The sequence below is a fragment of the Schistocerca nitens genome, chromosome 10, assembly GCF_023898315.1.
Source record: "Schistocerca nitens isolate TAMUIC-IGC-003100 chromosome 10, iqSchNite1.1, whole genome shotgun sequence".
Lineage (NCBI taxonomy): Eukaryota > Metazoa > Arthropoda > Insecta > Orthoptera > Acrididae > Schistocerca > Schistocerca nitens.
This window is the reverse complement of record NC_064623.1, coordinates 231,307,428-231,322,724: the sequence shown is the minus strand read 5'-3', so window position 1 is coordinate 231,322,724 and position 15,297 is coordinate 231,307,428. Positions and strand designations below refer to the sequence as shown.

Genomic DNA, 15,297 nt, shown 5'->3' with positions numbered 1-15,297 from the left:
ATTTCGTTGCTGCAGAGGTGTGCATATCGGACATAGGCATAATCTGTGGAGGAAACTTAAATGATAATAGAAGGGGCACAGTAAATGAGACAAACAAAGGAACTGAAGGTGTTAAAAATGTATTTAGTAGGCCTATGCAAACTGAAGAAGATGAATTTGATGTTGTAGCAACAAATAGCGAAGAAGCAGTTGATAGTCCTACTAATGAAAATGAAGCTGCGCAGGAAGGATAAATGAGTGGCAAAAACAATAATGAGGGCACTTTCATTGCTGACGCAAATGAGAAGGTAACACAGTCTACATTTTTTGCAGTAATCCCAAAAGATATTATAGGCCTACCTTTACCAAAATTAAAATTAGGCCAGCAGCAACAACAAAGAAATAAAGGGCAAAGAAGGGGTCAGGCAACGATAATAACCTCTAGCCCTTACAAAAGTGAGCTGTTAGAAGATAAGGCGAAGAAGAAAAAGCAGATCAAGAAAAGAAGAACAAACCTTGTAGAAAAAGAAGAAATGACTAAACCAGCTGTTGAAATAAAAAGGCCTAATAACAAAGAAAATGTGCAAATGGGAAAGCTAGGAGTAAAGTGCAAAAAGCAGCTTTTTGGAGAATACAGTGAAGAAGAATACAGCGAGGAAGATAAGGACACTGAATGTTTTTATTGTAATGAGGGTTTCAATAAATCTAAAGACAATGAATGTTGGATTAGATGCTCTGATTGCAAGCTGTGGGCTCATGAAAAATGTGCCGGATGTGATGAAGATGACGACGTGTTCGTGTGTGAATATTGTAGAGATAAGTGACTTATGACCCTAATTTGACTTTGATCTCATGACAAATGATGCGCTGTAACCTGGAAAGTAAAACTATTAACGTTTTGCATAATTTGGTAAATTGTTAATAAGTTTGAATATTTATCTCAAATTTTAATAAATTTCATTCTGTAAATGTGTAGGCTACGTTCTACATTTCGCAATTCCTTTCTATTCACAGTGTCCTAAACTTGTTCTTTGAGTCTTTTTTACCTTTTATCCACCTGTGGCCACTTTGCCCTACCTACTGGGCAAAGTGGCTATTTTCAGACATTCATTTAATCCCACTTCTCTACTACAGAACATAGTATTGAGTAATAATACAACTTTTTTATGGTTCTAGAATGTACATAGCTTAATAAGATACATTCTACATGCTTATATGTCAAAGTGAATGAAACAAAACGTTTTTCTTAGAGTGGCCACTTTACCCAGCTTTCCCCTACTCGGTGGGGTGGGGTGAGCAACTATTCCTGTGAAATGATAGTTCAAGACAAAGATTTTAGAATGAGGTATGTATTCAAAAAGACACGGTAAAATTTCACTTGATCTTATACTATGCTTAAAAAAGTGAACAATAATTTAAAGAGGATATAATGCTAACAGAAAATTTCTATAAAAATCAAACAGCTTAATCAACTAATATGTTAACGCATGGCTCAGGAAAGTGAGGTGGATTTCTCTCAGCCTTGAGCAAGTTAACTAGCTGACAATAATCATTCCTAGCTACGCAGTGCTTCAGTCTTACCTCAAACTTCTTCTGTTCAAAAATAATAATATTATTCATAATATATATATTTTTCGCCTTCCAATATATCGCGTGTCCCTTACCAAAAAAATCATTCCTCGTCTAACTGATACAATCACAACACAGCACAACTGAATACCTCCATCAACTGCCAAACTTCAACTAAGAACTTATCAGACTGCGCAGAGACAAAGACTCTGCGAGACTGTTTAACAGTAATGTAGCTTGCTCTCTCTCTGACGTGCACATCGATGACATACAAAAATCAAAATGACATGACCACCTTACACCATGTCATCATGGAAAGATTAAATCAGTTGAAGAGGTGTTCAGGACAGTCGAAACTTCATTAGACATTCCACATAGCTTCTCTGCGCACTGTATCAAAGGCCTTTTTAAGGTCATAAACACAAACAGTAAAGACTGCGATGTTCCCTGCGCTTCTACTGCAGTTTTCGTGCACAGATGGTATCAATAGTTCCTCTGGACTGGCGAAATCCGCACTGAGATTCAGGAAGTACAGTCTCGGAGAGTGTGTGGAGGTAGTTCAACAGAATTCTAGCATATATCTTGGTAGCTACGGGGAGCAAGGATATACCACGTTAGGTAGACTCATAAGATAAGAAATGGGGTTGTTCGCACAACCGGCTCGAATACGTGGGCGGACGAAATTGCTTGGAATATTTCAGCCTGGAGACAAAAATGCATATTCTGCTGCTGAAATCTCTTCACATCGGTATACGCACGAACAGAGTGGGGCCAATAAAGATTAATGTAAGCACTGAAACCTCATCAGTCCTGTTTGATTGCATCAATTAGCAATAACTTGAATCAGTGAACTGATATAAACACCTGGGTGAAACAGTTTCTAGCGATGTGAAATGGAACGATTGGATAGGCTCAGTCGCAGGTGAACCGGTAGCAGAGTTCGCTTCATTGATCGGATATTGGGAAAATGGAGTCAGTCTAGAAGGAAGACTGCTTACGTGACCTCAAGATTGAGAAGGGGGGGGGGGGGGTCCGGCGAAACTTCACCGAGTCTCACTTAAAGGGGCAGAATGGGGCAACTATAATCTCACGTGGATTTTTTTATAATAATTAATATAAAATTAATCCTGAACGTAGAAAATATTACAGCGCCCACGAGTCTTTATGGCCTCTCCCAGCTCAACACTTGACGTGCCCGTATGGCTGAGACTCCCCGACTGGAGCAAGTTCCGCACGAGTGTCAGGTTTCATTCGGGGAATTCCCCGCCGTGAGAGTCGAAATCACAGCCCGTCATTCAGCGAGTCAGTCGTGATGTTCTGCAACGCATATAAAGCCGATGTTATTCTGTTCAATATGAATCTGTATCAAAACTTATACAATATTTACGTTAAGTGGCATGCTAACATGTCGAAACACACGTGCGAACAAGAAGTTATCGTTTGTAGAAGGAAGTTAAGCTGGAATTCACCGAGAAGAATTCTGTTAAGTGATCATACAATAAGTGACTGAAAATCTACGTAATCGTAAGGTTCCAAGAAACGTAAAAACAATATTCTCTTTCATCTGCAAAGTAAGTAAAGGCTCAATGACATGTAATGTATATAATATATCAATAAAAGATCAGTTTTTTGGGTTCCGCCGGCCGCGGTGGTCTAGCGGTTCTAGGCGCTCAGTCCGGAACCGCGCGACTGCTACGGTCGCAGGTTCGAATCCTGCCTCGGGCATGGATGTGTGTGCTGTCCTTAGGTTAGTTAGGTTTACGTAATTCTAAGTTCTAGGGGACTGATGACCACAGATGTTAAGTCCCATAGTGCTCAGAGCCATTTTGGGTTCCGTCAAAGCAGTTAATACTATTTTCATCGAGTCTCTTTGTCCATATGTCTGTCCGAACACTACTCACGCGTATTAACCAATGTGTAAAACAAATTAAAAAATTTCATTTTTACAAATTAGGTGATTAGAATTAAAGTGCAGCAACTCACCACGGGCTGTTATTATCGAATGGCGGCGAAACGTGGCAGATACGCTAACTGCGTTAAAGTGTAACAGATTTTCGCTGAAAAAAAAATAGTTCCAAATTTGACCTCCAGGTCATGGACATCCCTTTACAAACCAGCCGTGCGCCCGATTCTAAAATATTGCTAAAGTGTGTGGGCCCCTACCAGGGAGGACCAACTGAAGATATTCCCGCAGAGGACAGCACGCGTGCTTGTGGAGAAGCACACACCGGGGACAATCATTCTGTATTACAACGGAGCCTACGCGACTATTGTGTCGTCGGCACACGGCCGCTAGGACGGGCTGTTTGAATTGCAGATCCGGCCGCACCGCTGGAACAGCTGAACAACGCACGGCGACAAAGAGCTCTGCCACAGAGAGCAAACACGGCTCGTCAACGGGCTTCTATAGAACCCCAGAGATTAAATGCGTTTCGGTAACGGTATTGTACAGCCAGGTTCGGCTATTCACAGCGGCGCTACGCAAATAGTGACGCGGACTAAAAATACTGGATTTAAAACGAACTATTTCTCGAAATGGCGGTGAGCTTTCACACAGAAAAGGTCGATTCGCACGAAACGGAACGAACACAAAAACATTGCACAACGCATTTCAAATGGCAGCATTCATTCGGGCCTTAAACGGAACGGAACCTCATCGTCTCCGGTTCTCGGGAAAAAAGTTTTCATGTTGACGTGGGCGAGGGGCGCGCTGATGTCGTCTGCTAACTTTGGAAGTTAATTGCGGAAGTTGGGTTCTGCCTTGACAAACAAAAATTCTTTAATACCCGTAACTGTTTCGGAAAAGCTCCACCAGCGTCAGTGGGTTTCTTTTCTGTCAAGTAACAAATATAAAATATTTGCAGGACAATAATACTGTAAAACCTGTAAAGTAAATTTTAGTAAAGTAATTGTATTTTTCCGTGGGGCCACAGCCTCTAAAATTTTTGTAAAGGAGAACTCGGTCCATAGCAGGCCGCAATATTTTTTACTAACAGTGCGATCTGCCGATTTCGGCGTTTATGCAATTTTGAAGCACTTGTGGATAACCGTAATAATTATGTGCTCGAAAATGACATAAACGTCGAAATCGGCCAGTCGCACAATTAATATTTGCTTTTACAAACTGACACAAAATCACAGATAAGGGTCAAATGATCATCTCTGTCTACCTTCTTATGTTTTTCCTTCCTTATAAGAAGATGAATTTATCCATGTTTTGGGGAAAGAGTTCGATTTCGCCATTAGATTGAAATGCAAATGGCACACTGTTGTACATTAATTACAAATACGAGGGCATTCGAGTAGTAATGCAATACATATTTTCTCGGCCAATTTCGCCTGAAAAAATGCGGAAATTGTTGTGAGACATCGTGGAATATTACCGCTATAGTTTCACGAAGTTCGGCGTTCCGAGCAGAGATCTGTCGTCGAGTTTCTTTTGGCGGAAAACCAGAGCATCGCAGATGTTCGTAGGCGCTTGCAGAATGTCTAGGAGGCCTGGCGCTGAACGAAAGCACGGTGAGTCATTAGGCGAGGCGTCTATACCGTCGCGCAAACGTGTCCGATCTCCAGCGAACACAGCTACAGCTCCTGCAATGTTAGAACGTGCGGACACTCGGTCGACGTGACCGACGGATCGCGAACACCTCGCGGCTCAAGTGGACGTCTCTCTCGGTAGTGCTGGCACACTGTGTGCCCGCTGGGTTCCGGAAGACTCCCCTTTGTTTGGCCCAATGGAGGACGGAGTCCGCGGGAAGCAGTATGTAGGTGACGGGCGGGACGTCGACCAGCAGAGTGGTACGAGCCCTCCCAGTAAGGTGGCGTAAGGCCTGACATTATATTGAAAAACAGGATTTTGCATCCAAAAGAGTGAGGAATCTTGATAAAACCTGCTCTCAGAAAACAAATGTGTTGCATTACTTACTGAACGGCCACGGTACTGACAGCAGTCGCCACTCACCTGGAGACAGCCGCACCACCCCTTGCGTGTCCTGAGCGAGGAGGGCATGCTGACGTTGAGGTTGAGGGAGGGGCACGTCAGCAGCGAGTCCAGCTTCACAGCGGACGGCAGCGGCGGCCAGCACCCCGACACCGGCTGCAACACACGTGGCACGGTGTACTAACTGAGAGGGCAGCTCAGCATCCCGTAACGGGCTCGCTACTTAAAAAAAGACACGCACTCTCACTCTGAAAGCAGCCTTACCTTTATAATTTCAAAAAGTGTTCCAGTCAGCAGTGTCAAAAGCTTTCTCTAAGTCTACAAATACTCTAGACCTTGAAAGTCTCTTCGGGTTTGCTGCCGGATCCTAAAATCAACTCGAGTCAAGTTGATTTTAGGATCCGGCAGCAAACCCGAAGGGACTTTCGTGACTTATTACGCCGGGAAAGCCTACGTAATCACACTCTAGACGTTCGTTTGTCTTTCCTTAACCTGTCTTCTAAGAGGCGTTTGGGGTCACTATTGCCCAAAATGTTCCTGCATTTATCCGTAATCCAAATTGATCTTCCTCGAGGTCCATTTCTACCAGTTTTTCCATTCTGCTGTAAGGAATTCGTGTTAGAACTATAACAGTTAAAACAATTGAGACTAGCAGTTTTCAAGTAAACCGATGAAAGTTACGAAGGCAGTCTTCGAGGAATTTAATACTCTATTTGGTACCAGTACCACACTCTGCACAACATTCTGGGTGTGTAGACTCACTACATTTTTCCAGAATCCTACGAACCGAGCCAAGTCACACGCGACACGGAAGGAGCCTCCCCGTCCCCGCAGGGTGTGAATGTGTCTGATCTAGAGCACATCCGGGCGTCCCCTGGTAACGGTGTGACAGCCAGCTAGCCCTTCCACTCCTAAGGCATCAGCCATCGAAATGGCAACCCACCGAGTTTCAAAATTGCCCATATCAGGGCCAGCTTTCATTATAGTCTCTGTCAATATAGAGGGCTTAAGCAACAAGAAGGAGGAACTCCTTAAGGAAGTTGTGACATACTCTCCATCCAGGAGACACATCGGGGCTTTCGAGACAAGCGCCCAAAGTACTTGGCCCGACGCTTGCCGCAGAACGACCTCACAGTCAGTACGGCAGAGCCATGTTTGCAAAATCCAGCTTATACATTAACTCTACAGGAATTACTGGAAAGAACAATATTGAAATCATAACATTTGAGCTGCGTGGTGTCACGGTAAGATGTCTATAAACCACCCCTTTACAGAATATAGGTGCTACCACATAATCCTTCAATGTGACCGATTGTAGTCAATACTATGTGTATACGACAAGAGTGATGCCATCACATAGTCATACACAACTTTTTATTAACTTGATTAATGGCAGTCATATCCATATAAGTATCACGAGATGGTACGTTTAAAGGTGTCGTTGGAGCGTTGCTCGCCAAATCACATAATTTAACCATTTCCCGTCATCGTCCCATAATTTAGACTAGCTCTTTAAGTACTTATTGACCTATGTCGGTCAATTATTTTAAGTGTGTTGACCGGAGCGATGGTCGCCAAGTCACACTTTAGCTTTGAGCATATTTCCGCTGTCATTCCGTAAGTTCATTGACAGTGGTCACCAGGCCCGAATTTTGATGGCAGTGGCCCACACACAGTATGTGTGGATCACCTCCATGGAGGCAAATTGAGTAACCCATTGCCGCCACATTTCCCCTACTTTAGGGTTTTCTGCAACTCATAACCATAAATTCGCCAAGAAGCTCAATCAGGCACGTGTATTAGTTTTTGACTTGATTCTAGACCATTTCAGGACAAATATACTAACCTTGAATAATGACCATCTATTTTATATGGCCCGTATTGTCAGATATTACAGATTAGATATAGACTTGTTCCTAATTTTAATCGTGACCATTTGCGTGCTAAGTCAATAAGATGTTCATGCGCTGTAACCATAGCTAAGCAAGCGCTTAACAATTACGTCTTAAAAACTTCTAAACCTAGTCGTAATAATGACGATGTTGGCTTTATATTATTATTCCCACTCCTACGTTCTTCTTAGGTGATTAAACTTCGTGCTCAAGCACAAAAATTTTCCTAGATAGGCCATACCTTGTAAGCACATGTTTTCCTCATATCATGCGCATGAATACTTCATAAACGTTGAGACAGTCGATCTAATTACGTTCTGCACAGGTTAACGTATACGCCCTTTTCCTCAGCTACACCTTTTATTTCACTTTACTAGTAAATTCAAGGTCAGGAGTTAAGTTCACGTCTTGTCCCAACAAGTACCTATCGCACAGTTTATGCGCAGGCGCAATGTACTGTGTCCGCCTAGGCGGGCCTCAGTTCCAGTACAGCACTCGTGGCTGCTGCATCGCGGTCGCGAAGTGGGGTCGAGGCAGTTCCAGATAAGTTTTATAGTCTGACGATAATTTATGGATTTGTAGTTTTAGCTTGACGATGTCCTCTATGGAAAGACGGTAGTTACTGTTATTCTGAAGAAGGATGGGTTATCTCGACTGAAACCTAGGTAAATTCTAGCCAAACAGTGCAACTGAGGCTGTTAATTATTAAAATTAAAATTAATATTTACACAGTTGCTGACAGGGCCGTGACATATTGAAGATATCCCACAGAAGCCTCCATTTTTCAAGAAACACCTAATTTCCATAGCCAGTCAGCTAAGTGACTAATAGGCGACTTTAACAGCCATAGTACCAACTGGGGTTATAGTGAAGATGACGACAGTGGAGATGCAGTACTAAACTGGGCGGATTCTAGGTCTATGACACTTATAAACGATAGTAAGTGCCACCATCTTTCAATTGTGCACGATGGAAGCGTGGATACAATCTTGACCTCATATTTGCCAGCGACACCGTCAAACAGCTGTGCAGAAAGACAGTATGCTCACTGATCCCTAAATTTCAACATAGACCAATCACGTGTCAGATCTTGCCTGCAATACGTCCACAATCTGTTCCATTTCGCCGCCGGTATAACCTTAAAAGAGCAAACTGGAAGAAGTTTACAACTCTTCTTGATAAAGAGGTAACACATATAAGCCCATACCCTGAGGAATACGATCGTTTCGTAAGAGCTGTGAACAAATGTTCTACAATGTCCATCCCTCGTGGATGCCGAACCAAATACGTGCAAAAACTGTCCCTGAGATATCATCAGATCTTGATCGCTACTACACAGTATTTGAGCAAGACCCTTTTGTCGAAGAAACAATATCTCGTCGACTGCAATTACTTGATTCAATATCAGCCGCCAAGTTGGATCAGCGGATCAAGCTTATGGAGGAAACTGACTTCAACAAGAACAGCCAGAAAGCCTGGAAACTTCTCAGACGCCTTAATAATAACCCTGCTATCGCCATCCTCCATGCAAACATAACAGCCAACGATATTTCCCAACAACTATTACTAAATGGGAAATCGGATAACCGAAACATCTAGCCAAAATAACATGCGTACTTCTGTTACCGACCTGTCAAGGGGCTGCAGAGGGGGATTAGTAAGTGTAAAACAGGAAAGGCTGCTGGGCTGGATGATCTTAGGAATGAGCAAATAAAACTTTTTGGCTCTGCAACACTAAAATGGATTCTAGCTCTTTTTAGCAACTGCTTATGCTCTGGTAGGGTCCCTAGTCTGGCGGAAAGCTCGTGTCATCGCTACCCTTAAACCCGATAAAGAGGACAAAGACTCTAAGAACTACCGTCCCATCTCTCTTCTTTGCCATTTGAATATAATCTTGGAGAGAATGAGTTTGAACAGCTTGACAGGAGCAATTGACTCTCCGCTCATACCTGAACAGGCGGGCTTTAGACCGGATAAGAGCTGCACATCACAGATCCCAGTCTCACCCTGCACATCGAAGACGGTTTTGAATCACATAAGGTAACCTGTGTGGCCTTTGTTGACATGTCTGCTGCGTACGACACTGTGACCCATAAATTACTCCTGAAAATTTTTTATGACATCACTAATGACTCTACTTTAACCACCTTAATAGCCAACTTCCTCAGCAACGGGAGATTTTTCGTGGAATTTCAAGGACGGCGCAGTAGATGGAGACTACAGAGGAATGGGCAGTGTTCTGGCCCCTATTTAATATGTATACGGCGAATGATGAACCACTCCCGCTATACACCAGGAGTTTTCTGTATGCGGATGATCTCGCATTGGCCACCCAGGGAAATAAGGTGTCTGAAGCACTCGAAGAACTAGGACGGTTCCACAAAAATAATAACTTAAGACCTAACCCTACGAAAACGCAAGTCTGTGTTTTCCACCTAAGAAACAGACAGGCGAACCAACGACTAAATATTTCATGGAATGGCACTCAACTTGAACATTCATTTTCCCCAATGTATCTTGGGGTGACCTTAGATCTGACCCTAACGTTCAAAACGCATTGTCAAAACACCAAAATGAAAGTGTCCGCAAGGAATAATATCATACGAAAACTAAGGGAATCTAACAGGGGTGCACAGCCAGTCACTATTCGGACTGGGGCTTTGGCGTCGTACTACTCTGCGGGCGAATATGCAGCGCCTGTCTGGTGTAGCTGCTGCCACGCTAGGCACGTAGACACCGCTCCGAATGAGGCGTGCCGCAAAGTCGGTGGGTGCCCGGGACCCACTGGAGTGGAGCGGCTGCTCAAGCACGAGGACGTACAGCCTCCACATCCGACACTCACCCACTGTTTGCCCATTCGCCAGCACCGTCCAGAAAAAGTTTTGTAACGGTCTGTGTAAACAACAGCAACACAAACCAAAGGCTAGAGAGTAGAGACACCCTAAAGAAGAACTACCTGCCGGTGATAATGAGAGCTGGTGTACCTGGAAGTCCCTCAACAGATTACGAACTGGTGTTGGACGGAGTAAAGAAACTGTTGAAAAGTTGTGAGTGTGGAGACGATGCCTCACCCCGTCATCAGGCACCGAACAAGAGTTGATGCTGGCCAGTTCTAACGCCTCGGACGTTGTCCGTTTCTGGGCAAATACGATTTAATTCAATTTCTCGAGTGTATTTACGAATGTTCATTTATGTACAATTACTTCTAACTGTATACTAACTGTAACGCTTTGAGCGTAGCTCACTTTTGGGAAAAAGCAAGTTAATTATAGATTTCTTTGCCCTTTTTCATGTTTACATGTTTATGTCCATTGTCTACTTACATGTTAATTCCCTTGTAGTTGATGCCTTTTACACGAATAAAAAAAAAAACGAGGTCAGATACCTACTTCACGTAAGACCTCTCTGGTCAGTGACTGGCGGAAGTCGTAGACGTAGAAGCCGTGTGAGAAGCGACACTTGTAAACCACTCACCTTCTGCGCGTGGAAGCCTGCCGCTAGGCTGTCCGCAGTGCATCAACGGAATGGACAGTGTCTGGCAACGAAAGCAAACCGAGGATGATGAAATATAGTCGAGTTAAATCTGATGATGCCGAGGGAGTAAGATTAGGAAACGAGATACTTAAAGTGGTAGATGGGTTTTGCTATTTGGGCAGCAAAATAACTGATAATGGTAGAAGTAGAGAAGATATAAAATGTAGACTGGCAATGGCAAGAAAACCTATTGTTGACATAGAGTACAGATATCCGTGTTAGGAAGTCTTTCTGAAGGCATCTGTCTGGAGTTTAGGTGTCTGTGGAAGTGAAACGTGAATGATAAACGGTTTAGACAAGAAAAGACATAAGCTTTGGAAATGTGGTGCTACAGAAGAACGTTGGCGATTAGATGGGTGGATTGAGTAACTAATTATGAAGTACTGTACAGGATTCAGGAGACAAGAAATTTGTGGCACCACTTGACTAAAAGAACGGATCGGTTCTTAGGACACATTTTGAAACACAAAGAAATCACCATTGTAATACTGGAGGGAAGTCTGGCGTGTAAAAATTTTGAAGGGAGACCAAGAGGTGAATACAGTAAGCAGATTCACAATGATGAAGGGTGCAGTGGTTATTCAGAGATGTAGAAATTGCAGATGATAAAGTAGCATGGAGAACTGCATCAATCTAGCCTTCGCTCTGAAGGCGACAACAACAAACGTAGCTGGTTCTTGACCATTTTTAGACCTGTATTAAGATTTCCTTAAGTTTTTTTTTTCAAATAGTGCCAAATTACCTTTGTAGACACCTTCGGAATGTTAAACAAAATTTGTTCAGTAAGAACTGTATTTTGTGGAGCGCAGTACCTTACCGCTCCCGGCATCATGCATTGCTATCACCTTTCACTACTGAAGTTACGGTCGTTATAAACGGAACTAAAACTTGGACTCAAAACGACTGCCTTCCCCATACTCTTCCAAAAGAAGTAGCTCGAAATTGGCCTTAGGCGAGAGGAAAAAAGAATATTCTTGTGACTGAATCATGATTTCTACTTAATGGAAAACTATTACTACTTCTAGGTGATGTTTCGCTAGTCTCAACTTCTACGCCGATGATGGGTAGCAATCTGCTAAGTTACCCGTATATTCTGACTGTCGAAACATATGTCAACAGGGGATCAACATCATGTTACAGTTCAAGAATTGGGGACTAAGAGGAAATAATGTTTCACTGTGTTGTAAACAGCGACTGGGGTTGGTAAAAACACATATCCTGAAACTTCCTGGCAGATTAAAACTGAGTGCCCGACCGAGACTCGAACTCGGGCAAGTGCTCTACCATCTGAGCTACCGAAGCACGACTCACACCCGGTATCTTTGAATCTGAAAGGAAACGGGGGGTGGGGAGCGACTGGGAGGCGGAGGAGCGTGGAATGAAATGGGGGGGGGGGGAGGAGAAGGGAGCCCCCGAAGGGTAGAGAGGGTGGGGTGGAATCAGAGATGGTAGCAGGGATACATTTTGGGACGGAGTTTATGATCTGCAAGGGGAGATGGTTGAAATTTATTTGGGATACAATGTGAAGGGTTTGCAGGAAATGTGTAGGATTGGAGAGGAGAGGCGACACAATAGGATCATTGGAGTCGAGTTTGCGGGTGGTGTAGTTTATTCAGAAGTGTTCTATGTGAGTGAGGAGAGGGGAGAATGTGACGAGTTGGTAAAGGCTCCTTATGGGCGAGGATAAGCGGATGCGCAAAACGAGGCGGAAAGCGTGGCGTTTGAGGTTCTGGAGAGACTTACAGAACTTGATTGCGGCACATATCCAGGCAACAATGGCATAGTAAAGGAAGGAGCAGATCAGGGAATTATATGTGTGAAGCATAGTGTAGCCCCATGTTCGGCCAGTTAGTAGTTTTAGTCTATTGTGGGCTTCCTGCTGGTTGGTTAGTAAGTAAGGTTTCCACATGAGCTGCTAGTCGAAGGTTAGTCCAAGGTATGTTATGTGTTAGTGAGCTGGATAGAGCGGTCCTAAATGGTGAGGTAGAAGTCATGGAGAGAAAAGGTGTGGGTGGTGCGTCTTATAATTATTGACTGGATTTTGGAGGGATTAATCTTGAGGAGCTGTCCCTTACGCCATGACGTAAACTGGGTGAGGTGAAGTTCGAGGGATCTTTGGGACTTCTCGAGCGTGGGATAGAGGACAAGGAAAATTGTGTCATCAGCATATTAATGGAGGTAGACAGGAGGAGGTGGTCTGGGCATGTCGGCAGTGTATAAGAGAGGGGAGAGTACGGAACCTTGGGGCACTCCTGCAATGCGGCAGAAGGACGGGCGAGTCGAGGGAAAGGATGCAACAAGGAGGACGTAATTGACTGGAAGCGTATAAATCTAGAGTTTGAAAAGGAGACTGGAGTGCCATACGCAGTCATATGATTGCTGTACGACGGTTGTTGATCTGTTGGGATAGGGGATGGTTGAGGTTCCGGAGCTGCTCATCAGCAGAGGAGGCACAATGGGTAACAGGAAGCAGATGGCGCTGGTGCACATACCGGTTGAGTACTCTGGGAGAGCATGTATCCAAGGACCTGTTGCAATGTATACACAAACAAATTAACATGTCAGATTTCTGTTGCCACGTTCTGTATCAGTACCCAATTGAAGGTGAGACCTTTGGAACGGATAGCGTACCTACTTTTACGCTAATCTTCTGTAAATAAAAATTCCTATCCTGCGCCTGTATGTTGTGAACAGGTGCAAAAGGATATTACGATACGAACCTTACGATTGTTATCGCTGGAATGTACTACCTCTGATACGTGCACAGACTGTCTGATTTGTGAATATATTATGCACCAACGTCCTTAGCTCGCATGTAAATAGTGTGTTAGAACATTGATTTGCAGCGATTTTTGTGAAGAATATTAACAATGGTAACAGTGCATGTAATTTACATAATTTCACGATGTACGGAGTTTCGCACTCGTTTGATATTTCTATAGTGAAAATATTTATTTTTGACGATGACATGGATAAATGTTGGAGGATTTTAAAGGCTGACATGTGTTAAAGTAAAATGTAAATGATTTATTATTTTCGTTATTTTTGTAATGTGCTACTGCCCACGTGACATATTTGCGCAGTTCTGTACATACACTTTGTGTTTCATTTTTTAAATATTTTTTAATATATTTTATCCACTTGAAAATGGCCGAAATTACAAATGTGCAATAAATAATTTCTACAATCAACGGTGAATATTATGCCCTTTAAAGGAGTGTCTAGTTGTGATTCCTGTTATGTTGTCGTCGTTGCGCCTATGCAAGACGTACGTTGTTGGCAGTGCTGCCCTCTAGGCTTTGTCTACAGTGTTTCACTAAAAGAATGTCTCCAAAATCGTTTATGTAGATTACGAACAGCAGGTTGCCTCAGTATAACGCTTCCTTGGGGCAACCCCATCATGTAACTTCCCATCAGTTACAATGAACTGCAACTTTTCTGACAGAAAACACGAATCCAGTTCCACAACTGAGGCGGTACCCGGCAGGCACGCAATTCGATTACCATCCGCTTGTCACAAACGGTGTCAAAAGCCTACTGAAAATCTACAAGGGCTGTTCAATAAAGATTGATCACAATTTTTACTGCCGTAATTTATTGGGCTAGAATTTAACCTTTCATATTCTGCTAGATTAATATGTAACAAACACGCCATACTAGTTTCATTGCCGGCACTCCTGGATGCCAGCTACGAAAGGCGGGCAGAATGAGACATGTTTACATGCCTTCATGAGATTCAGTTTTGAAAATAAGGAGGTACGAATGATCAAAAACCGCAGCTCATTTTCAGTATAATACCGAGACAACTGAAGTGAGTCTTTCCCTATAACGTCACAAATGGTTATAAAAACACAACTGAAAACATTGGAACTAACCGAAACGTTGATTCCATAGCCCTCATCTACAGTGTAGGCGAGGTAATGGGTGCTACGTTGTGGAAAAAAGCTAACTTAGGCCAAGGACCACACACACACACACACACACACACACACACACACACACACACACACACACACACCCATGCCCGAGGGAGGACTCGAACCTCCGGCGGGGGGAACCGTACGGACCGAGACAAAACGCCCGAGACCGTGCGGCTACCCCGCGCGACGATACGTTGCAGTGTTTTTTTTTCCTTTTACATAGAAAAGTTTGATTACTATAAAACAGTGTCCGCCATATTGTTTTGTGAAAATTGTGAACCAAGTCTCGCCGACAGGCTCTTGGGCGACCCTTTCCTTTTTTTTTTCAGGGGCAAAATCTACTTTCTCCTCAGAAAATTTCACGCTTGTTTAAAGTTCGTTTGTATTTCATATTGTCCGGGAAATTACGTCATTAAAGAAATCTGTACAACTTTCATAATGTTTAACTCTATTAAACTTATAA

At 43.3% G+C, this 15,297-nt stretch overlaps 1 protein-coding gene across 1 annotated transcript in view; it reads right to left on the bottom strand.

The window, feature by feature from the left end:
• Positions 1-15,297, bottom strand: part of LOC126210179 (disheveled-associated activator of morphogenesis 1) — a 515,367-nt gene that overhangs the window by 170,399 nt on the left and 329,671 nt on the right. Inside the window, exon 2 of the mRNA XM_049939341.1 lies at positions 5,510-5,644. Coding sequence (XP_049795298.1) covers positions 5,510-5,644 — 135 coding nt within the window. The remainder of the gene's footprint in view (positions 1-5,509; positions 5,645-15,297) is intronic.